This window comes from Gracilinanus agilis, chromosome 5 (assembly GCF_016433145.1).
Source record: "Gracilinanus agilis isolate LMUSP501 chromosome 5, AgileGrace, whole genome shotgun sequence".
Lineage (NCBI taxonomy): Eukaryota > Metazoa > Chordata > Mammalia > Didelphimorphia > Didelphidae > Gracilinanus > Gracilinanus agilis.
This window is the reverse complement of record NC_058134.1, coordinates 178,265,352-178,289,738: the sequence shown is the minus strand read 5'-3', so window position 1 is coordinate 178,289,738 and position 24,387 is coordinate 178,265,352. Positions and strand designations below refer to the sequence as shown.

The following is a 24,387-nucleotide window of genomic DNA, read 5'->3' as shown; positions in this document are numbered from 1 at the left end:
GGATTGTTCCACGTGAATAATAATGAAAAATGCAAATTAAGACAACCTTCAACACAGAGTTAATAGACAGTAATGAAAAAGGTGGAATTAGTCAGCATTGGTGAAGCTGAGGGTAGATGGGATACTAACAAACTGTTAGAGGACCCATGAATTGGTCTAACTTTTCTGTAAAACAATTTAGAATTATGTTTACAAAGTACTAAAATGTCCATATTTTTTGATGCAGAGATGTCAAAAATAGAAAACAAAGTTCCTAATACATCAAATAATCATAGCATGTTTATAGTCAATACAATATATTTTGTATTCTCATAGCTGTATACAAAGCTTGTTGTATTACTCACTGAGGACACCAGAACAAAAAAAAAAAAATGAAACAGACCCTGCACTCAAAGAGCTTCCATTCTACAAGAGGGATAGAACATGTACACAAATAATTGTAATACCCGGTAGTCTGAAGAGGGAAGATTGCAAAAATAAAGACCACTTCACAAGTTTGCATGTCATCCATATGTGAGTCACATAGATAATAAGTAGTGAAGTTAGTCTTGAACATAGGGCTACTGATTCACTTTTCAGTGCTCTTAGTTTGTGTGATTCTAATCTGCATACTTAATACTTCAGAAGTGTGTGTCAGTGCATTTGATCTGACTTTGATTTTTTTTCAGATGGCCGGACAGATCCAATTTTGGATGATGTTAGTGAAGCCTTCCAACTTATGGGTGTTAATCTTCATGAATTAGAAGATTATATTCACAATATTGAACCTGTCACTTTTCCACATCAAATTCCTTCATTTCCTGTCAGCAAGAACAATGTACTTCAGTTTCCTCCACCTGGGAGTAAAGATGCAGAGGAAAGGAAAGAATATATTCCAGATTATATGCCACCCATTGTCTCTTCTCAGGAAGGTATGTAATTTTTTAGTCTTTGCTCTCTAGGCTTATTTTTACAAGTTTAAAATATTTAGAGTATATCATAACTTCTTAGTATATAAAGCACTTTCAGTGCTTTGTTGAAGAGAAAATTTTAGAATGTAGATTGCATGTTTTAATGTTATTAATCATGCCAGTACCTAAATACCCAGCACTAAATGTAGACTGCTTATTGCCATTTCTGTTACCAAAGTTTTTCCAAATGAGGCATTTTTTCTTTGGATTTCAGTGGTTAAGGAAGAATAGAATGTGGCCAGAGAAAAATATCCTTTATAATAAATTTATCATGTAAGGATGAGTTATAGAATATTTTGGCTAGAAAATGAAACATAAAGATGAACAAAAGCTCTTCTTTTCCTTCATTTGTAGTAGTATGAATTAAACTCCATTACTTTTATCTAGTTTTCACCACAGTTATTCAAGATTCTTCTTTATGTTGGTTGGTAGATGGAGTGTTTTTTGTATGAGCACAGAATTAAAAAAAAATTTCAGCTTTATTTTATTTTCAGTTCTGAATTCTCTCCTTCCCTGCTCCCCTCCTCCAACTCACCCACAAATAAAACCTATTACAAATAGGTTATATAAAACGAATTCCTACATTAGCCATTTCAGAAAAATAAAGAAAATAAAACATTTTTCAAACCACTCTTTCTTGAGGAAAATAATATGTTTCATTATGAATCTTGGAATTGTGGTTGGTTGTGTTGATTAGAGATCTTTACTCTTTCAAAAGTTTTAAAATTATAAGAATATAGAGTTTTAAAATTATAAGAAAGTTTTGTGAAAACAATCAGAACAATCTACCAGAAGAAAAAAATCATTTTATTTATGTTAAATGCATGAATTTACATGGTAGCCATTAGATTAATGTACCAGTGACATATATGGTTAGTTGGGAATTGATGGTGTTGAATTCTATTTCATTTTTTAAAAAACTTTTTTTCTTTTGAAATCAGCAATTTATACCTAACTGATAAGCTTTTTCCAGCTTGAATTTTGTTGATAGTATTTCATTTCTTTCACTTACATAATATACTAGATTGTCAAAAGACATGGTACTAGTTAGCGATGAAGATGAAGTACTCATGAAGAGATGGGTGTTCCCTCTCTACTTGTCCATATAAGAACTTAAAAGCATTCCTATTAACCTGATACTCGTTATAGTTTGAAAATTCAAATCTTGAATATTAGAAGCTTAAAAAGGTTTTTTTAAAAAACAAATTTTATTAGATTTGCTTTTAGTAACAAATGAATTGAATGTAGTGTTTGAAGGGTTCAGAGTTGTCTTTGTCCTAGAATCTCTCTGTTGTATAGAATTTTATGAAAGACCAGATAGTTGCATGGATTAGGTCTGTATTTAAATTTTTTCAGCTTTCCTTTGTCATAATTGGTTTACTTACAGAACTAGAATAAGAATAGCCAGAATCCCTAATCCCTAAGATATTTTCTGGAATGGTGGATCATTATTATCACTGTTGATATAGGGTATAATGGATTCTACTAAGAGTTATTGCAATAAACTATATTTAAAAGGAGATATGTTACAAATGAGACATGTAGAACTAAATCAGATACAAAATTCCCATCTTAATGGGAGAAAAGTTTGATGGTAGTTTGTAGGAGGCTGTTAACATTTTTCTATCATATTTCAAGAGTTGTGCCAGATGATAACTATTTAAATTAGTGTATTTTCTGACTTAAAGTTTTGGAGTTGGCAACTAGATATACCATTTTGTAGTTTATTATATAAGGGATACCATGTATTTAGTTCAATCTAAAAATCCCTGATAGTGCTATTAGTGGACATTTTTAATGGAAGAATATTATCCTTTATAATCATTTAAAAAAATAGAAAATTATGATTTGGAAAACCATCAACAAATGTAGTCATTTCCAAATTAAAGGATTGTATAAAAATTATTAATATGTTACATACACTTAAAATGTATTCATATTTTTGGTTTATATTACATAATATATTAATACATTATATATATATAGATATGTGTATATATATGCATATATGTGTGTATACATATACAAATATGTACCCACACAATATATCTGTATGTCTCTTTACATAGCTATATAAATTTAATGTTGTAGTGCCAGCATTACTTTGCTTATCTATTTCCTCTACAGGTTTTCCCTCTGCTGTCTTCTGTGTTTTTTTCTTTTAAAAAAAATTTTGTTTTACTTTTTTCAGGCAGCAAAAAATGTACCTTCCCACTCAGCCTTCCTCCCTTCTCCCAATTAGGAGCAAAAGAAAAACTAAACCTTTGTCACAAATGTGTATAGTCAAACAAAAGAAATTTCTCTACTAGTCTTGTCTAAAAAATATTTCTAATTTAGCACTTTGAATCTTTCATTTCTTTATGAGATGGGTAGCACATTTTATCTTTAGTCTTCTGTAATTGTGGCTGAACATTATGTCTATTAGCGTTCTTAACTTTTTCAAAGTTTCTGGTCTCTGGTATATTGTCATCACTGTATTAATTATTCTTTTGGTGTTGCTTACTTCATCCTGCTTCAGTTCATACAAGTCTTTCTGAGTTTCTCTGAAACTGTTCCCTTCATTATTATTTTTTTTTAAATTCTTCTGTGTATTGACTTATAGGTAGAAGAGTGGTAAGGGTAGGCAATGGGGGTCAAGTGACTTGCCCAGGGTCACACAGCTGGGAAGTGTCTGAGGCCGGATTTGAACCTAGGACCTCCCGTCTGTAGGCCTGACTCTCAATCCACTGAGCTACCCAGCTGCCCCCCCTTCATTATTTCTTACAGCTCAATAGAATTCCTTCGTATTTATATGCCATTCTCTAATTTATGGGCATTCCCTCAGATTTTTATTCTTCGTCACCTCAAAAAGATCTATAAATATTTTTATACATAGAGTTTGTTTTGTTAGAACTAATCCCTTCCTTACTGTACTTCCTGTTTCTTCCTTTCCTCTTCTTCTCTGTTGAGCGAAATGTATTTCTGCACACAAGTTTGTGTGTTTCTATGTTATATGTTCTTTCCTTTGACCAGTATAGATGAGAGTGAGGTTGAAATGTCAGCTGTGCCCCACCACTTCTTTCACCTTGTTTGTATAGATGTCTATTTATGCATCTTGATTACATGAGATAATTGTCCTGAAACTTCCTTTTCCTCCCCATCTCCCTTCTCCCTTTCCAGTATATTCCTCCTCTTCTCTCTTTTCATTCATCTCTTAAGATCAAAAAGATATAACAAAAACCCTCCCATGTCTTTTCTAATTAGACTCCCTTGGTAGCTCCTAATGATAATAGAGTCAATAAGGATATATACATGTATCATCTCCCTATATTTGAATGTAAGTAGTTTTTCCTTGTTTAGGCCTTTATCCTTTTAGGATTATATTCAGTTTTGCTGGATAAATTATTATTGATTGTAAGCCTTTTATAATATTGTATTCCCAGCTCCCCATTCCCTTTTGGTATTTTCTGCTAAATTATATGTGAATCTGACTGTTCCTTGTTATGTGAATTCTTTCAATTCTTTCTTTCTGACTGTTTTCAGTATTTTTTTTTCCTTGATGTAGAAACTCTGGAATTTGGTTATCATGTTTTCATTTCATTTCATTCTTTCAGGAAGTATCTATTGGATTGTATTTTCACTTTGCTCTCTGATTTTAAAAGGTCTGGGCAGTTTTATTATTTCTTGAAATATCATATCTAGACTTTTTTCTTTGATGCTGGCTTTCAGATAGTTCTATGATTCTTATGCATCCTTAATCCATTTTCCAGGTCAGTTTTTGCTGTGAGATATTTTACATTTTCTTTTTTTTCCTTCTAATTTTTGACTTTGTTTCAATATTTCTTATCTCATGGATTCATTAGCCTCTTTTTGGTCCATTCTGATTTTCAGCGAGTTTGTTGTTTTGGCAAAGTTTTGTACCTCCTATGACAAATACTCTTTCAAATTCTTTCTTTGATAGTTCTCATTTCTTTCCCCATTTTTCCTTAAGAATTCTCATTTTATTTATAAAAACATTTTAAGACTCTTACTTGATCTCTTCTGTGAATCCTATTTGAATTTGTGTTCAAGCAGTATTTTTTTCAGAGGCCTTTGCTTGTAGATATTTTAATCATTCTTTTTGGGTGGGAGGTTTATATCTTGGCATCCCTGTTACCTGTAGAGATTACTCCAATATTTCATACCATAATTTTATTATATTAGAATTTTTTTTATTTATTCAAGCCTATTTCCTATCTTGGGACTTGATATTAGGGCTAAGTTCCTCACACTCTGGGAGGAAAGGTATAGGCTAGACCTGTTGCTGCCTTCCAGAGGGCTATTGAGTATTTTGTTATTCCAGGATCTTAGGGACAGCTCAGACTAGAGATCTGCAAATTTTCATTGCTTCCAAAGTGGTTTGTTCCAGGCCATTGTCTGATTGTTGTCCCTCTGGTGTGAGCTTTGCAACTTTATTACCTGGATTACAGTAGAATATTGCTTCACTCAGTCTTTTTCAGTCATCTGGAAAGCTCTGTTAGTTCAGGATGTTAGAATTGTAGTCTTCCCTTTGGCCTTGGATTCCTACTCTGGTTATGCCTTTGCCAGTTTCAGATTGGGCTAGATGCTGGAAGTGAGACACCTTTCCTCTCCTTGGGTCACACAATGCACACTGCTGCTGCCTACTTCTTTGTATCTTCCTTGTGGGAGCCTCATCCCCTCCATATTGTTATAATTTAATTTCTCTGGTGGCTGTGTTTTAATTCCATAATTATTACTTATTAAATAGCAAAAAATAGGCCAGAGAAAAAAAGAGAGATTCATTAGCTATGTGTGTCCAGCTGACTCTTTTTTGCTGCCTTCCCCAAGAGCAGGAAGAGGCAGTCCCCCAATCCAAACCGTGCACCTTTTCTTGTTCCAAGGGAAGAGAGCAACTTCCTGTCCCTTCTGCCAATTTATAGTCTTCATGACATCACTTTCCTGAACTTCTGATTGGTGGACTCAGACCTCAGTCTGGACAAGAGGTGGGTCTTCCAATTGCCAAGAGTAACCATGAAGTGTTTAAAATGGTAGCATAGCACATGTACATAATCTCCTAAAAGAGTAGATAGATAAAAGGAGAGAGAACTCTACCCATGGCCTCAAGGAGTTACAGTGCTGAGTTTCAAACCTAAGATTTTTTGCTTTAAAATCAAAAGATTGTTTGGGGGCCCAAAAAGAGATTCATATTTATATTAACTTTCCACAAGGTGTACTCTTAGTCCACTATGGATTTATGATCTAGAACTAAGAAGTGGGTGTCAAAACTGCCAGAGGCACCTGTTCCTATACTGTTCACAAGGTACCATGGTTTGGATATGGGACCTCTTCTTGCTCTACCTATGTCATACCTTCTCCCTAGTTATTATAGTCCTTCAAGAGTGGCATGCTCCTAGCTATATTCTGTTCCTAGTGTCCACAGACCTCTCTGTCTGTCTGCTAATGATAAGCTGGATTGGACAAATGACTCATTGTGACTTTCTGGATTTCTTTATTAGGATTGGTTCTTGCACGTTTTCTAGATCTGTTTGGAGGATTTTTTTTTTTTGATGGGGGTAGCTCACTGCACTGCTTCCTTTTGCAAAAGGTGCAAAAGGACCTCTATCTTGACTCTGCTCTTATGTGTGTTTTTGAAATGTTGCATTCTTCCTGCATCATTCTCAGTACTTTACAACTTTCCACCCAATAAAAGCTCTCTCTTGTAAGAAAAATATAGTCATGCAAAGCAAATTTTTGTTGTAATTATCATGTTTGAAATTATAGGTCTCTTTTCATACCTATAGCCTCTTACTTTTTCACCAGTAGATGGGGAGCATGCTTTATCATCACTCTTCTGGAGTCTTAATTTTATCAATACTGTTTTTTAATATTTCAGAATTGTTTTCTTTTATAATGTTGTAGTCATTATATACATACATGGTTCTGATTTAGCTCAATTCATATAGCATCCATTCATACTAGTTTTCCCTGGTTTTTCTGACTCAGCATCTTTTGTTATTCTTTTATATTTATGTATCACATTTCGTTGGGCCATTCCCCAACTGATAGATTTCAACTTATACATATTTTTTTTTATGTAGGAGTCCTTTTCTTCTTTCTTTGATCTCTCTGAGATTCAATAATGATTTTAAAAATCAGTTATCCTTACTTCTCCAAATAATTCATTATGGATCTTTTGATGATGAATTTAGCTAAACTCCTTTTGAACACATCTGTAATCTTCACTACTTACTGGAAGAAAACATGTTCTGTTTTATAGATGAATAAACAAGGGTCAGAGATGATAAATGACTTCTTTTTTTAATTTTTTTAAAACCCTTACCTTCCATCTTAGAATCAATACTAGATATTGGTTCTAAGGCAGAAGAGTGGTAAGGGCTAGGCAATGGGGGTTAAGTGACTTGCCTAGGGTCACACAGCTGGGAAGTGTCTGAGGCCAGATTTGAACCCAGGACCTCTAGTCTCTGGGCCTGGTTCTCAATCTACTGAGCCACCCAGCTGCCCCCTAAGTGACTTCTTAAAAGTTACGTAGATAGTAAATGGCAGAGCTAGAAAATGAACTCATGTTTTGTATTGTGCCTTTTAAAGAAAGTTGCTCTTTTGTTTTATTGCTCTCTATTTTAATTTCCTTGCAGTATCTCCTAATTCCAGCATTCTGGAATTTATTGGACAAGTTTATTTACCTTTTCATGATTTCATACAATTATTTATTTTTTTATGAAATCTTAAATAAAATGAGAGGTGGTAGTAATTACTAGTATAGATAGAGTAAGGTTTTAAAAAATTTAGTGTTTAGGGACCCCACTGTGACTTGTTTGAGGGAGATTGCATTCCCTTACAGAACTGCCATTGCATGTCCCATGTAATTCTTTAAACTGTTTTTTCATTAAATGTTATTTATCAAGCTTCCTGATGGAAGTAAAACTAAATATATTCTACATATCAAGTAAAATATCCTGTTGTTCTCTAAGATTTTTCTAAGATTTTTCTTTAAGCTTTTTGAACTTTTTAGCTTATGGGTAGTAATATAATAAGAATAATGATAGCCTTTGTGTAGTACTTTGTGATTACAGAATGTTTTATTCTTTATGTATTTACTCCCTATTTCTTGACATGTTGTTCTCCCTATTTAATATCAGCTTCTTGAAAGCAAGGACTGTTTTTACCTATCTTGGTGTTTAGTACAATGTCTGGCATATAGTAAGTACTTAATAAATCTTTGTTAATAACTGACTAATGCCCCAAAAAGCCTGGTAGTGGTATTCTTATTCCTATTTGACAAGTGAAGAAAATGAAATTTGGAAACTTAAAAATGACTTATGTAAAATCAGATATCATATGGCAGAACTGGTAGTCAAATTCAAATCTTCTATGTGCAAATCTGTTGCTTTTCACAGTATGCTTAAGCTGACTGCAAATGGATAAACAAATGCTAAGAAGTTTGAAGTAGTACATAAAAGATTCTGAACACACATAGGAAAATCAGCATTGCTATTGTAGTTACCTGGTTTATCTTTAATCAGTCATTCAAGAATGAAGCATTTATTAATGTGTCTATTATGTACCAGGCATTATGCTGGTAAGTGCAGAGGATAGAGAGACAAAACTGAAATAGGTCCTGCAGCCAAGGGGTTTACATTCTATTAGAGGAGACGATATGTACTGTATATGAAGTGGTTTAAGGATATGAACAAACACTTGCCAAAAGAATAAAAAACTAATAACAACCACATGTACTTCCTGACAAGATGGATGCTTAACAATTTATAATTTTGCAAACTTAGTGATTAATATATCTATACCCTCTAACCCAGGGAATTCACTGGTAACATGCCCCAAAGAGGTAGATCATTTACAAAAATCAAAGAGACTTCATTTTTCCTAAAATAACTTACAGCAGCCCATTTTGTGATAATAAAGAACTGAAAATAAAGTAGATGCCTGCCAGATGGGGAAAACAAAATTGCTAATATTGTGATATATGAATAAAATGGGTGTCGACCTGGAATCTAGAAACCCCAAACTTATAGCCTAGTAAGATCTGACGAACCCCAAGTTTTAGGACTAGCTTGTAAGTTTGAAACTCCAAAGCTTGTGCATGTTCCCTGTTCCTGTGAGAATCCACCCTGTAGGAAATCTCAGGCTAGCGGTTTCAGACTGAATAATGGACTCTAAGGTAAATGACAGAACCGTTCAGGTGGGGCCAAGCCCAAGCCAAGTGACTCTTTAGTGTAGTAGGCAGCATGTCAGTCTCTTAAGCTCAAGGTACTGAGTTGGATCCTCAAAAGGAGAAGAGACAAGTCACTTGGCTTGGACTTGGCCCCACCTGATGGGGATTGTTATTTACCTTAATGTCCATTATTCAGTCTGAAACCGCTAGCCTGAGATTTCCTTCAGGGTGGATTCTCACAGGAACAGGGAACAAGTACAAGCTTTGGAGTCTCCAACTTACAAGCTAGTCCTAAAACTTGGGGTTCATCAGATCTTACTAGGCTACAAATTGGGGTTTCTAGATTCCATATTGACATTGGATATTATTATTATGTTTAAGAAACAAATAATGTGGTGACTAAAGAAAAGCTTGGGAAACTTTAAATGAACTGATGTAAAATGAAATAAACAAAGCCAAGAAAACCATATACAGAATTACAGCAACAATATAAATGGAAAGAACAGCCACCATAAAACAATAGAAACTGAATATTGTAAAATAGTAAAGTATAAGCTTGGTTCCAAAGATGAGTTAGAGAAGACACATCCTCCTACTTCTTTGACAAACTCCCCCGATACATCTCTGTTTGGAATGATCTTCGACTTCAGACCATTTTATGTGTTTTTGTTGGTTTCCTGTCCCTTGTCTCAGTTTCTCTCAAAATACTCATAGACTTCGTCCTCATCTTCTCCTTGTGCAGTCCTAGGCAGGAGAGAATTGCTTCTTCTCCTTTTTTTTTTTTTTAAACCCATATACCTTCTTTCTTAGAATCAATACAGAGTATTAGTTTCAAAACAGAAGAGCATTGAGGGCTAGGCAATGGGGATTAAGTGACTTGCCCAGCGTCACACAGCTAGGAAGTGTCTGAGGTCAGCTTTGAAACTAGGACCTCCCATCTCTAGGCCTGGATCTCTAGCCATTGAGCCACCCAGCTGCCCCCGAGAGAATTGCTTCTTGTTGTATCTCTTTGTTATTCTTGATCCTTGCTCTTTCTGGTGCCATTTTAAATATATTTATTGGAGAGTATGTGGGAGTGATATGTTCCTCTGTGACCTTTTTTGTAACCACTTTAATTGGAAGTGTGGGAGAGCTGTGCTTCTCTGTTACTTTTTCTGTCACCATCTTAACCTCCTGCAGTTCCTCCAACACTGGCTATTTCTAACTTTTATATCTTCCTGAGAAGAGACAGTGAGTAGCATGTAATCAGGAATATATTCTTTCCTTTCCTCTGCATCTTTACTCCCAGGTGGAGGAAACTGAAGTACATTGTTCTTGCTGACAGGAAATGAAGGAATTTGATGTGGAAAAGTGACAGGTTCAATATTGTGAATATAATCTTCTAATTCATGAAGATTAACACCTATAAGTTGGAAGGCTTCACTAACATCATCCAAAATTGGATCTGTCCGGCCATCTGAAAAAAAAATCAGTCAGATCAAATGCACTGACACACACTTCTGAAGTATTAAGTATGCAGATTAGAATCACACAAACTAAGAGCACTGAAAAGTGAATCAGTAGCCCTATGTTCAAGACTAATAACTTCACTACTTATTATCTATGTGACTCACATATGGATGACATGCAAACTTGTGAAGTGGTCTTTATTTTTGCAATCTTCCCTCTTCAGACTACCGGGTATTACAATTATTTGTGTACATGTTCTATCCCTCTTGTAGAATGGAAGTTCTTTGAGTGCAGGGTCTGTTTCATTTTTGTGTCCCCAGTGACTGGTACAAAGCCTTGCACATGGTGGGTTCTTAATAAATGTTTCTTTGTTTTGATTAGTCTTTCTTAAGGCTTCTAAATTTTTTCATCTAAGAAATGGTGATGTTAATACTTATATTCTGCCTGTCTATAATTTTTGTCAGAAAAGTATACTTAAAGTACTTTTGTTAGAAAGATAATTAGAAGATTATCAAGTGTTAATTTTGTTTTCTATTTATATTGTTGTAGGCATCAATTTTTGTGTATGTTTTGGCTAGCTTCACTCGGTGGCAGGCATGGAGTCAGGAAGGCTCTTCTTCCCCGAGTTAAAATCTCATTTCAGAAACATACTACTAGCTAGCTTTGTGACTCTGAGCAAGTCACTTAACCCCATTCCTCATCCATAAAATTAGCTACAGAAGGAAATGGCAAACTATTCCAAGAAAATTTCAAATGGGGTCACAAAGAGTTGGATATGACTGAAAACCAACTGACTGCAAAGTATTTCATTAAATTTGTTTTCATTTCTGTGCTACTACAAAGAAGTGCTACCATAACTATTTTGAGGTATAAGGGACCTTTCTATTTCTAATGTCTTTGCGTAGTATACTGGCACTGGAATCTGTAGTTCCAAGAATACATACATTTTAGGCCCTTTGTTAATGTAATTCCAAATTCTGTTTTCCAGATTGGTTCTCCCAAGAGTATTAGCGTATTTATCTTCCCATAGTCTCTTCATCTCTCTTCTTATTTCCTTTCCTTCCTTCCTTCTTTTCTTCCTTCTGAGACTTTAGAGTTGTTTTAATTTGTATTTAGGTGGATCAGTCTTTCTTATGGTTATTAATGATTTGTAATTTTTCCTTTGGGAACTATTTGTTCAGAACATTGGACTGTTTCTCTATTGGGAAATGGTTCTTGGTCTTTTTCTAATAAAATAAAATTTTATTGATAGGCTGCTTAAATATCCCTCAGTATCCTTCTTACCCTTCCCATTGAACTATCCCATATAACAAAGATTTTTAAAGGGGAAAAAAAAGAGGAAGAAGAGGAAAAAAGATAATAAAACCAATTAGAACATTGAAAAAGTTTGAAAAGCTACAGTTTATCCACATTGTAAACTTTCCACCTGTATAAAGGAGTGAGGTGGTGATGTCTTTTCATATCTTTTCTTTGGGGCCATGCTTGCTCTTTATAATTTTTTCAACATTCACTTTTGGTTGTTTTTGTTGATGCTGTTCCTTTCATTTATATTTGCATACTGTTTTCTTGGGTTCTGTTTCTTTCACCTTGTCAGATCATGTAAATATTTCCTTCTCTATATTGATTGTATTTATTATAGCACAGCAATATTGCATTACATTCATGTACTACATTTTGTTTAGTAATTCCACAATTGATGGCATTTACTTTGTAGTTCTTGATCTTATATATCTGTATTTATTCCCTATATTTTTGATATCAAACTTTTATCAGAGATGCTGGTTATAAAGGTTTTTTTTTTCTTTATTGACTGTTCCCTTATTCTAGCTATTGATTTTGTTTCTGGAAAAGGAGGGAAGAAAGGTAATAAACATTTATTAAGTATTTACTATGTATAAGGCTCTGTGCTAGTTAGCACCTTACAAATATCTCATTTATTCCTTATAACAGGTCAAAGTGCTATTATTATTTCCATTTTAAAGTTGAGGAAACTGAGGTAGACAGAATTTAAGTGATACATCCAGAGTTGCATAGCTAGTTAGCGTCCAAGGCCATATTTGAGTTCAGGCCATCCTAATTCTAGCTGACTAAGCCTTTTAATTTTATATAATCAGAATTGTCTGTATTTTGTGATCAATGTGCTTTAAATATATATATATATATATAATACATTTTGCACATTTCTCTAAAAACCATTCTGCTTGTCTGCTTCCCTCTGAACTTCCCTTCAGTTCTCTGTGCAGTTTGAAAATATGTTACAGTTGCCCTGCCTCTTTTGGCCTTAGAATTGCTAACCTCTACCCTTTCCTAGTTACTCTCCTCAATGAAACAAGAGAAAGAAAGATGGAATATTTGTAACAAATAATTATAATTAAGCCAAATAAATCCACACAGTCACTGTGTCCAAAAACATATGCCCTTGTAGTTTGTGTTCATTTCCTTTTTGTTAGGATGAGAATTAAGGTACTTTTTCGTAGCTACAGTGGACAAGTGTTTCGTTATTGTGGCAATCAATATTCTTGAAACTATAATTTTTTGTCTATACTGTAATAACTTATATAAATTGGTCTTCTGGTTCTGCTCATTTCATTCTACATCAGTTCATAATACCCAAGATTTTCTGAAATCATCTCCATTGTTTTTAATTAAAGCACACCAATAATTCATTACATTCATATACCACAACTTGTTCAACCTTTCTCCAATTATCTGATCCCTACCCCCAGGATGTCTCCCCCTTCCCCTTTTCTTTCAAGATCAGGAAGGTTGTTTTGTTCCCTCGTCATCCTCTATTTTAACAACCTATCTCCTATTTCACCCTACCACCAGTCCTTGTTTGGTTTGATGTATTGCTATATCAGACTACATATACTTTTGTGTGTTTGCACAGTCCTTGTCTCTGATATGATGCCTAATTTCATAGCCATTTCTCCAACCCCTTTATGTCTTTATAGTTTTATTAAACCTCAATAACAAGAACTCATGACTCCTTCCAATTGCTCAAATTAATTTACTTTTAGGTTTCTCTAGACGCTTGTGTTTATATTTCACAATTTCTATTCAGTTCTAGTAAAAAAATGCTTGAAAGCCCTCTCTATTCCAGAAAAGAACCATTTTTCCTCCATAGGATTTTAAGCATTTTTGTCAGGCAAGTTATTTTTGGTTGGAAGTCTTATATTTTTTGGCTTTTAAAATATTGTATTCCAAAATTTTCTCCAATTTTTATTAAAAGTTGCTAGGACTTGTGTAATACTGGATGTAGTTCCTCAGAAGTTGAACTACTTATTTTTGGATGGCTTACAGTATTTTTTCTTTGATGTGGGAGTTCTGGATTTTGGCTATTAGTTCTGATCTTTTGGAATCCCTTTCAGGAGATGATTAGTGGATTCTTTCTATCCTAATTTTGTTTTCTGGTTCAAATATTTTTATTTGTGATTTCTTGAAATATAGGGTTCAGGATTTAAAAAAAATTATCTCTCCTTAACTTGCTCTTTAGGCAGGTTGTTTTTTTAAATAAAATATTTTGTCTTTTCTTTCAAGATTCTGAATTTTTTCCCAATGTATCTTGATGCTTCATGGAGTTTAATTTCTGTCATTTCTATTCATGTTTTTAGGGACTTTGACAAAGTTTATCATTTTTTCTTCTTTTTAAAAATTATTTTATCATGTAGAACATATTGATTATTGTTATAAGAGCACACTCATACAAAACCCAAACCCCAAAACAAAACCATAAATACTCTGATGTGAAAAGTAGTATGCTTTATTCCACATCCATTCAATTCCAACAATTCTTTCTCTGGAAGTGGATAGCATTCCCTGTCATAAGTCTTTCAGGATTGTCCCAGATCACTGCATTGTTGAGAATAGCCATGTTTTCACAGTTGATCTTCAGACAATGTTGCTATTACTCTGTACAGTGTACTGGTTCTGTTTATTTCGATCTGCATCAGGTTATGTAGGTCTTTCCAGCTCTTTCTGAAATCATCCTGTTCATCATTCTTTACAGCATGATAGTATTCCATCACTATCATATACCACAGTTTTTTTCAGCTATTCCCTAATTGATGGATATCCCCTCAAATTCCAATTCTTTGCCACCCCGTTTCTCTTCTATTTAATTTATTTCCCTTCTAATCCTCAAAAGTTTTTATTTATTTATTTTTTTAGGTAATGCTTAATTTCTTCAAGGTATTCATGTCCTTGTGCAAAAATCTGTATTTTTCCTTTGAATCTCTGCTTGAATATGTTATAGATTTGCTTTTTCTTATTTGGGAAGCTCTTGTTTTGCAATTATTTATTACAGTGATTTTTTATTTTATTTTTTGCTTATTCATCTCTTTAGTGTTAGTTCCTGAATTGGGTCTTTATCTAGGACCAGGCTTCCATTCCCTGCTATGTTTTTTGTAGGGTTGGCCCCATTTCATCTCTATTTTGGTCACCTGGGTCCTTGTACTGTTCTCTTTCAAAGTCAGACACTCTCCTTACACCCTCCCCATCTTTTTGTTTCAACAAACTGGATCTTTAGAATCCTCTGTTGCATATCAGTAATAATAAACATTTATTACCACCTTGTATTTGCTAAATACTGGGAATTTAAATACAAAAATGAAAGATTCCTCAGGAGCTTACCATCCAACAGGGGAATACAACACACAAAAGAAAGCTAGAAAGAGAGGTGGGAAGTTACCTAGTACTGAGCATGGTTGAGAAGTAAAAAAGTCCAGAATGAGTCCAGCTCAGTGGGAAATAAGATGTTTGAGAAATGTGGCAGTCCTGTTCTCCTTCCTCAGATGGAGAAGATACTTTCCAATCAGAGGGACAGAGGGTCCTGATGAAGTATGAGTAACAAAGCTGACTGAATCTTGCAAGATAATGGGATTTTCCAATAAAAGATTTGGGATGGATGATAAGATGGAAAAGTCAGAGAAATGTAAAATGCTTGCTATGTGTGAAATGAGCAAATATTCTTGCATCTAACAATGTTAGGGACCATGGCTCTTTGATGCCCCATTCCAAGGTCTGTTCACATTGGTCACTGCTATACCTATCCTTGTCACTGATTCTCCTGATGTTCTCAAGGGCCTTTCTGTGGATTCAAAACCACATTAGGTATTTCTCATGGGGCCTTCCACCTCTTGCTGCTCTGCAGAATATGGATGTGTTTGGCTTGTTTCTGGTTGCACTGTGAAGATTGATGCTTATTTGCCTTAGTTGATGCTGGCTTTGCTCATAGCCCTTTTCTATTGCTTCTCGGCTGTTGGCTGATTTCTTTTGTCTTTACATTGCAAGTATATTGCCACCATTTTATGCTATTCTGAAAGTTTGTTTAAGTCATTGAAGTATTAAAGCTATTTCCTGCTTGTTATAGTTTTACATACATAGTGAACACTTAGTTTTGATTTTTACTCATTGTCATCACCCTATTTCAGGTCCTTATTACCTCTTGTTTAGATTATTGTAATAGCTGCTTAAATAGTCTCCTTACCACTAATCTCTTCTCTCTGTAATCCATTCTTCACCCTGTTGTCTAAGTAGTCTTCCTAAGGCACAGACTTAATTGCCATCATCTACCCTATAAGAGGAAATAACAAATTATAGTTCTTCCTTTCTCTTTCCCACTTTTCTTTCCTTTCTCCCTTCTTTCCTTCCCCTTCCTCTCCTATCCTCTTGCCTTTTTTTGGCATCATTTCACACCACTTGCTTTTTTTGTACTTCTAATTTTCAAGCAAACTGTACTGCCTAACTTTACTTTGTTTTATCTTCTCTGGTCTCCCATTTGCATGAGTCACTTTCCCCCCATGGCTGGAGCCAACTCCATCTACAACTCTGCCTATGAAGGCCTCCTTTTTCTTTAAGCCCTAGCTCAGATACTCTCCTCCATGAAGCTGTCTTTGATTCTGTCTTTTTCTTCCTTCCTCCCAAAATAATCCTTCCTTCATTTATCCTATTCTGTTTAATCTCTCCCAGGTATTTATCACATTCTAACACAGTGTACATATACCTAGTAGGCATTTAATAAATGTTTATTTAATAACATAGTGATTGCATCAATAACGTTTAGATGGTGCCTTAAGCTTATAAATTACTTTACTCACAACTCTGTGAGGGAATTGAGGGGAAAAAAGCCCATGTTTGCATAACAAAGTGCTTTCTTCATAGCAGCCTTTGTGAGATAGGTGGTATAATTTATCCCCATTTCATAGATGTGCAAGGCAAAATAAATTCTAGTTCTTACTTTACAGGTTACATCCTGCTTTTAAACAATCATCTTGGGGCAGCTAGGTTGGTTCACTGGATAGAGAACCAGACCTAGAGATGGGAAGTCCTGGGTTCAAATTGGACCCCAAACACTTCCTAGTTTTGTGACCATAAATCACATAACCTCAGTTGCCTAGCCCTTACTACTCTTCTGCCTTGGAACTGATAACTTAATATTGATTCTAAGATAGAAGGTAAGGGTTTTTAAAAAACAACCCTCTTACATGACAGAACTTTAAGATTATGTCAAGTTAAGTTCACTTTTGCTTACAGCTGTGTCAAATATATAAATTCACTTTAATTTGCTGCTATTTTAAGTTGTGTATCTTTTTAGGGAGCTCTTAATTTCCTCATAGGAAATTTCAAAACAATTGATTGTCAATTGAAATATCAGCCTGGAAGAACATTTTCAGGTCTTTGAAACTTTGTTATTTTAGTTTATATAATAAAAAGCCTTAGTTAATAGTTGTAATTTATGTAGCTTTCTAATGCTTGCAAAGCAGTTTACATATGTCACTTTATCTTATCCTAATAACTGTCTGAAGTAGGTGTAATTATTATCTCTTTTTTACAGATGAGGAAATTGAGATAGACGGAGGTTAGGTAACTTGTCCAGGATCACATAGCTAGTAAGTGCCCAAGGTACTCAGTATTTCCTGACTCCAAGTCTATCTCTATCTACTGTGCCACCTAGCTATTGTTATTAAATAATAATTTTTAAAATGGGGGTAGCTTATTTACAACTTTCTCCTGGGGCAAAATTTTGTGTAAACCATGGAACCTTTCTAATTGAAGAGACAGCCTAAGAAATATATATATATGCATATATATATATATATAAATAGATAGATAGATATATTGCTTTGGTCAGACCAAAAAAAATCTTTAAGTAGATATAGTTAGTTCCCACCTTTGAAATTTTAGAAAATTTTCTCTTTTTTTTTTTTTTGGGCAGTTTAAATTTTGTGTGTGTGTGTTTTTTTATAGTAGCAAGATAGCAGACTGTACCATTTTTAATATAGTCTTGAGTTTTATTCAGAATTCATTGCATTATGGGATTTAGAACGGGAAAGGATTTTAGAAATTATCTAGCCTAATTCCCTTATTTTACATATGAGCAAACTAAATCCATAGAGGAAAGTGACATGAACAATGTCACATAGGTTATTTTGAAATTATAAATATTGCTTCCTTATCATGGATTTTTGCATGGTTGATAATTGTTAAGTCATTCCCAGTTTATCATTATATAGAAATATTTATAATAGCTCTTTTTCTGGTGTTAAAGAACTAGAAACTCAAGTCATGTCCATCAATTGGGGAATGGCTGAACAAGGTGTGGTATAAGATGGTAATGGAATACTCTTGTGCTAATAAACAAAATGATCACAAAAAACCTTGGCAAGACTTATGTGGAGTAATGCTAAGTGAAGTGAGCAGAATTAGGAGAACTTTTGTACACAGTAACAACAGTAATGTATGATGATCAACTGGAAATGACTTAACTATTATAAACAGTGCAAGAATCCAAGACAGCACCAAGGAACTTATGATGAAAAAGGTTATCCACTGCCATGGAAGGAACTGACAGTTAAGAATTCATATTGAAGCAAATCATTTTTCACTCTATTTCCTCAATGAATTTTTCTCTACTGTAAGTGATATGTGTCTTCTTTTACAGCATGAGGAACATGGAAATATATATGTATACACATATGTATATTAAATATGTAAGGAGGAAAAGGGGTTTTATGGGTTCAATATATTAAAAGGTGATTGCCAGAGGATTGAACTATTATCAGTCCTCAATTAAGAATAATCTCAAATCAAAATTGACCTTTATGTAAATTTATTTACATGAGAGAAGAGAGAGAAAGACATTAAGAATCTACCTCACTGATTAGTCCAGGCATATCTTAACCCTCAGCAGAGAGTTAAAAGGGCCTGAAGTCCGGAGGTGAATGGGGCAAACTCCATTCACAGAGTCTATAAAAGGAAGCTTCCCAATAGAAGTTCAGGAAGATTCAGTCTTTAAACTCACCACGTGGAACAGTCTCGATCACAAACCAGCGAAGCTCCCTCAGGTCTCCTTCACCACACCACTCGCAGCCTCACTCTCCCTCCTCTTTCGAAGGGATCATATATATGTCACTTCCAGTGCCTTCCCTTAGCCTTTGTGTCCAATCACAATAGATGCTTTCCCAATAGAAAGCGTAGGGGGCGGTGCGTTGATTCTGACTGGTTACTCTTAACACACATGGGTTAGGACCTCCCAGAATTGGAAGGTGCTCTCACCTTTGTGTAGACTTAATTTAATTATCACAAATAATAACATGTATAATCTATATCATATTACTTGTCTTCTAGGGAAGAGGGGATTGATGTGTACCAATTTTTCCACATTTCCTCTAACATTTATCATTTTCCCTTTTTGTCATGTAAGCCAGTCTGAAAGGTATGAGGTGGTACCTTAGAGCTTCTTAATTTACATTTCTCTAATTAATAGTTATTTGGAGCATTTTTTTCATATGACTAAAGATAGTTTTAATTTCTTTATCTGAGAATTGCCTATTTATAACCTTTGATCACTTGTCAACTGCAGAATACATTGTAGTCTTATAAATTTGATTTAGTTCTCTATATATTTGAGAAATGAGGCCTTTGTCAAAGATACTTCTTACTATAAATATTTTTTCCGGTTTATTGTTTGCCTTAAATTTAATCTTGGTTGCATTGATTTTGTTTGTGCAAAAACCTTTTGATTTAATGTAGTCAAAGTTACCTATTTTACATCTCATAATATTCTCTATGTCTTGTTTGGACATAAGATCTTATCCATAGGTCTGACAGATAAACTATTTTGTGCTCACCTAATTTGTTTATGTTATCATCCTTTTTTTCTAAATCCATCTATCCATTTTGACTTTATCTTGGTATATGGCATGAGGTATCGATCTATACCTGGTTTCTGCCATACTGTTTTCTATTTTTCCCTGCAGTTTTTGTTGAATAGTAAATTCTTCCAAAAGCATGAATCTTTGGATTTTTCAAACATTAGATTATTATGGTTTCTTACCACTGTGTATTGAGTGCCTAATGTATTCCATTGATCCACCACTTTATTTCTTAGACCAGTGGTTCCCAAACTTTTTTGGCCTACCACCCCCTTTCCAGAAAAAATATTTCTTAGCCCCTTGGAAATTAATTTTTTAAACATTTTAATAGCAATTAATAGGAAAGATAAATGCACCTGTGGCCATTCACCCCTCCCCCCATCGCTGCAGCACCCACCAGGGCGCGGTAGCACCCACTTTGGGAATCACTGTCTTAGTATCAGATCATTTTAATGGTTGCTGCTTTGTAATATAGTTTGAGATCTGGTACAGCTATGCTACCTTTCTTCATATCTTTTTTCACTAATTCTCTTTATATCTTGGGTTTCTGTTCATCCAGATTAATTTTATTATGATTTTTTCTGGCTCTATGAAGTAATTTTGGGATAGTCCATTTTCTTGACCCTGACCAGTCAATGAGGGGCAGAATTCTCTTGGATGACTCATGTCCATAAAGAGTTGGCTACTTTTCTGTATACGTTATGTAGGTTTTAAAAAAAGTTTTACTTTTTTTCTTAGAATCAGTACTGTGTATTTATTGGTTCTAAGGCAGAAGAATGGTAAAGACCAGGCAATGGGGTTTAAACAACTTGCCCAGGGTTATACAGCTAGAGAGCGTCTTGAGGCCAAATTTGAATCTAGGACCTTCTCTCTCCAGGCCTGGCTCTTGATTCACTGAGCCATCTAACTGCCCCACTTACATAGTTTTGTTTTGCTTTTTAAACCCTTACCTTCCATCTTAGAATTGATACTGTGTATTGGTTCTAACTGGTAAGGACTAGGCAATGGGGGTTAAGTGACTTACCTAGGGTCATACAGCTGGGAAGTATCTGAGGCTAGATTTCAACCTAGAACTTCCTGTTTTTAGGCCTAGATCTCAATCCACTGAGCCACCTAACTGCCCTTCCCCGCCATGTAGTTTTGTTTATTGCTTTCTTTTGCTTTCAACTCTGAATTTTATTTTTAATGTAATTTATGACATTTTTAGGAAAGGAGCATGGTAATAGTGGAATAGCCCTGGTTTTGGATTCAGAGGAAATGGGTTCATATTTCACCTCTGCCATTATGTTGGCATTACATGGCAACTTACTTAATCTCTCTAGGCCTCAGTTTTCTAGTCTAAAATGTAAGTTTTGATTTAAATAGCTTTTGAAGTTCCTAACAACTCTAGATCTATGATTCTATGATTTACCTCCATCTTATAGAATCTCTCACTTTCTTCAAAATACAGCTCAGGTACCATCTCCTACCTTAGGCCTTTTCTGATCTCTGCCACTCTATGATTAGTACTCTTTCTCTCTTGAAATTTACTTCGCATTATTTTGTGTTGAATTTACCTACTGAGAGGCCGGAATGCATAGGAATTGAAATTAAGAAAAACCACCTTTTGATATTGTTTTAAATACTTATTAACTTTGTGACACAGGGCAAGTAATTGAAACTCTTTCAGCCTCCATTTTTCTTCTTTAAATTAGTTACAGTAATAGTACCTAGAATCAAAAGCAGTTATATATGGAAAGTACTTTTAAAACCTTAGGATACAATATAAATATTAGCATATTAATAATTATTATTCCTTATATGTATGTTGTACCCCTCATAGCAGAATATTTTTACAGCAGTGCTTATTACCTTGGGGTTTAAGAACTTAAAAAAAAAGATTTTTTTTCTGGGGAACCTAGGTGGCTCAGTGGATTGAGAGCCAGACCCAGAGAGGAAAGGTCCTGGGTTCTTATATGGCCTAGCTGTGTGACTTGGGCAAGTCACTTAACCCCCATTGCCTAGCTCTTATCAGTCTTCTGCCTTGAAACCATTATACAGTATTGAATCCAAGATGGAAGGTAAGGGTTTAAAATTTAAAAAAAAATATTTTTATAACTTTTAAAATATAATAAGTTTCTTTTGTAATCCTGTGTATTTTATGTATTTAAAAACATTATTCTGAGAAGAGGTTTATTAGCTTCACCAGCCTAACAGGCCAAAAGATCCATAAGAATTTAAGAACCTGTGCTTTAGGGCAAGGACTGTTTTGTTTTTTTTCTCTGTGTCTTTAGCTGATAGGACAGTGTATTGCATAGTAGGTATTTAATAAATATTTGTTTGATTGAAGTGGTAACAGGTTGCTCTGTTTAGTTATTTTTTTAAACTTTGTTTTTTTTTTTATCAAATTTATGATTAATTTTTCTTCCTTTCAAAATTTAAGTTCTGATACTAACTTAAATTTTTCTGTCATAGTAACAGATATAACACTTTCTTCTCTCTTATTATTTTGGATTATTTCATTATGAAGTGCTTAGCAGTTATTATTCTTAGTTTTTGTTTTTTAGGAAGTTTTGTTGTTTAGGAAAGTTTCAATTCCAGTTTCCATAAAAATTGGGAATTAGATTAGAAAGTCATTGATATTTTTTGGGAATGCATTTCCCTATACAGATTTACCAGATTTAATCAATTTAAACCAATCAGTTCTGTAAAACATAGTGTAAAAAGGAATTCTTCAATTTCTTTAATTTAATGGGGAACCTGGAGGTCCTTTTACCATAGAGATATGTAGTGATTAACCAGTCCACAGTGACAGGAAGTAGGAACCGGGGACCCTCTTGCTGAGCTGGTGTCAGTTGCAGGCTGTCAGTTGCTGACAGTTAGGGCTGCCAGTTGTGGGGAAGGTGGCTGCAGGGTGTGAGTTGGTCCTTGGGGGTTGGTTGCTGATAGTGTGGGTTGGTGTTTAGTTGCTGGAATATAAAGGCCTGCCTGAGCTTACTGAGAGGGCTTTTGGCTTTAGCCTTTAAAGGGCTTTTTGCCTGTAAGATCTCTAGAGAGTAGGTCTGTCACATAGGCAAGGATCTGCTGTCAGTTGGCAACTGATAGTTTGGGCTACTATAGAAAACTAATTGAAGGAGCGAATAGTGTCTGTCTATTATTTTAGGGAGTTAGGTAGTTAGTGAATCATTTATAGATGGTGTAGGTTAGATAGGCCTGGTGTTTGCCAGGCAAGAAGAAGTTGTCCTCAGAAGACAGTTAGAGATAGTTATTAGGAATTTTAGGTATATTTATAGGGTATAAGATTAGTAATCTCTCTTTCCTCTTTTCTACCTCTCCCTCCTTTACTATATTCTTTTACTGTCTCTTTAAATTAAACTAAATTGTAAATTGTTAAAAGCTGCTAGTTTTCTTTTCTCTGGTTTAAAGGGATAATATTAACTTGCAACTCTACTATATTCTCATTAAAACTTAAATCATTAAAAACTGCTCTTGTTTTGTCAAAACTCCTATTTTAACACTTATAATAGTTAGATGAAATGATACATTATAGCTAGGAATGATATTATAAATAGATGATAGGCTGACTGACATTTCATTAGGATTTTGCAGTTTTTGCGGGGGAGGATTTGGTTATAATGTGTTAACATTTTTAGGAGCAATCTTAGTCTAGATTAGAGTATGTCTGTATATCTATAATTTTTAAAAAAAATTTAAACATTTATTAATATTCATTTTTAACATGGTTACATGATTCATGCTCCTACTTTCCCCTTCACCCCCCGCACTCCCTCCACCCATGGTCGATGCACATTTCCACTGGTTTTGTCATGTGTCCTTGTTCAAGACCTATTTCCAAATTGTTGGTAGTTGCATTGGTGTGGTAGTTTCGAGTCCACATCCTCAATCATGTCCACCCCCTCCCATGCGTTCAAGCAGTTGTTTTTCTTATAGGTTTCCTCTCGTGCAGTCCTTCCTCTGAATGTGGGTAGCGTTCTTTACCATAAATCCCTCAAAATTGACCTGGGTCATTGTATTGCTGCTGATACAGAAGTCCTTTACATTCGATTTTACCACAGTTATTCAGTCTCTGTGTACAATGTTCTTCTGGCTCTGCTCCTTTCGCTCTGCATCAGTTCCTGGAGGTCTTTCCAGTTCACCTGGAACTCCTCCAGTTTATTATTCCTTTTAACACAATAGTATTCCATCACCCGCATATACCACAGTTTGTTCAGCCATTCCCCAATTGAAGGACATACCCTCCTTTTCCAGTTTTTTGCCACCACAAAAAGCGCAGCTATAAATCTTTTTGTACAAGTCTGTATATCTATGATCTCTTTGGGGTACAAACCCAACAATGGTATGGCTGGATCAAAGGGCAAGCATTCTTTTATAGCCCTTTGAGCATAGTTCCAAACTGCCAGCCAGAATGGTTGGATCAGTTCACAACTCCACCAGCAAGGCATTAATGTCCCAATTTTGCCACATCCCCTCCAGCATTCATTACTCTCCCCTTCTTTCATTTTAGCCAATCTGCTAGGTGTGAGGTGATGCCTCAGAGTTGTTTTGATTTGATTTTCTCTAATTATTAGAGATTTAGAACACTTTCTCATGTGCTTATTGATACTTTTGATTTCTTTACCTGAAAATTGCCTATTCATGTCTCTTGCCCATTTATCAATTGGGGAAT

At 34.7% G+C, this 24,387-nt stretch overlaps 1 protein-coding gene across 1 annotated transcript in view; it reads left to right on the top strand.

The window, feature by feature from the left end:
• TAF3 (TATA-box binding protein associated factor 3) overlaps positions 1–24,387 on the top strand; it is a 294,697-nt gene that overhangs the window by 20,801 nt on the left and 249,509 nt on the right. The window contains exon 2 of the mRNA XM_044677792.1: positions 669–911. Coding sequence (XP_044533727.1) covers positions 669–911 — 243 coding nt within the window. The remainder of the gene's footprint in view (positions 1–668; positions 912–24,387) is intronic.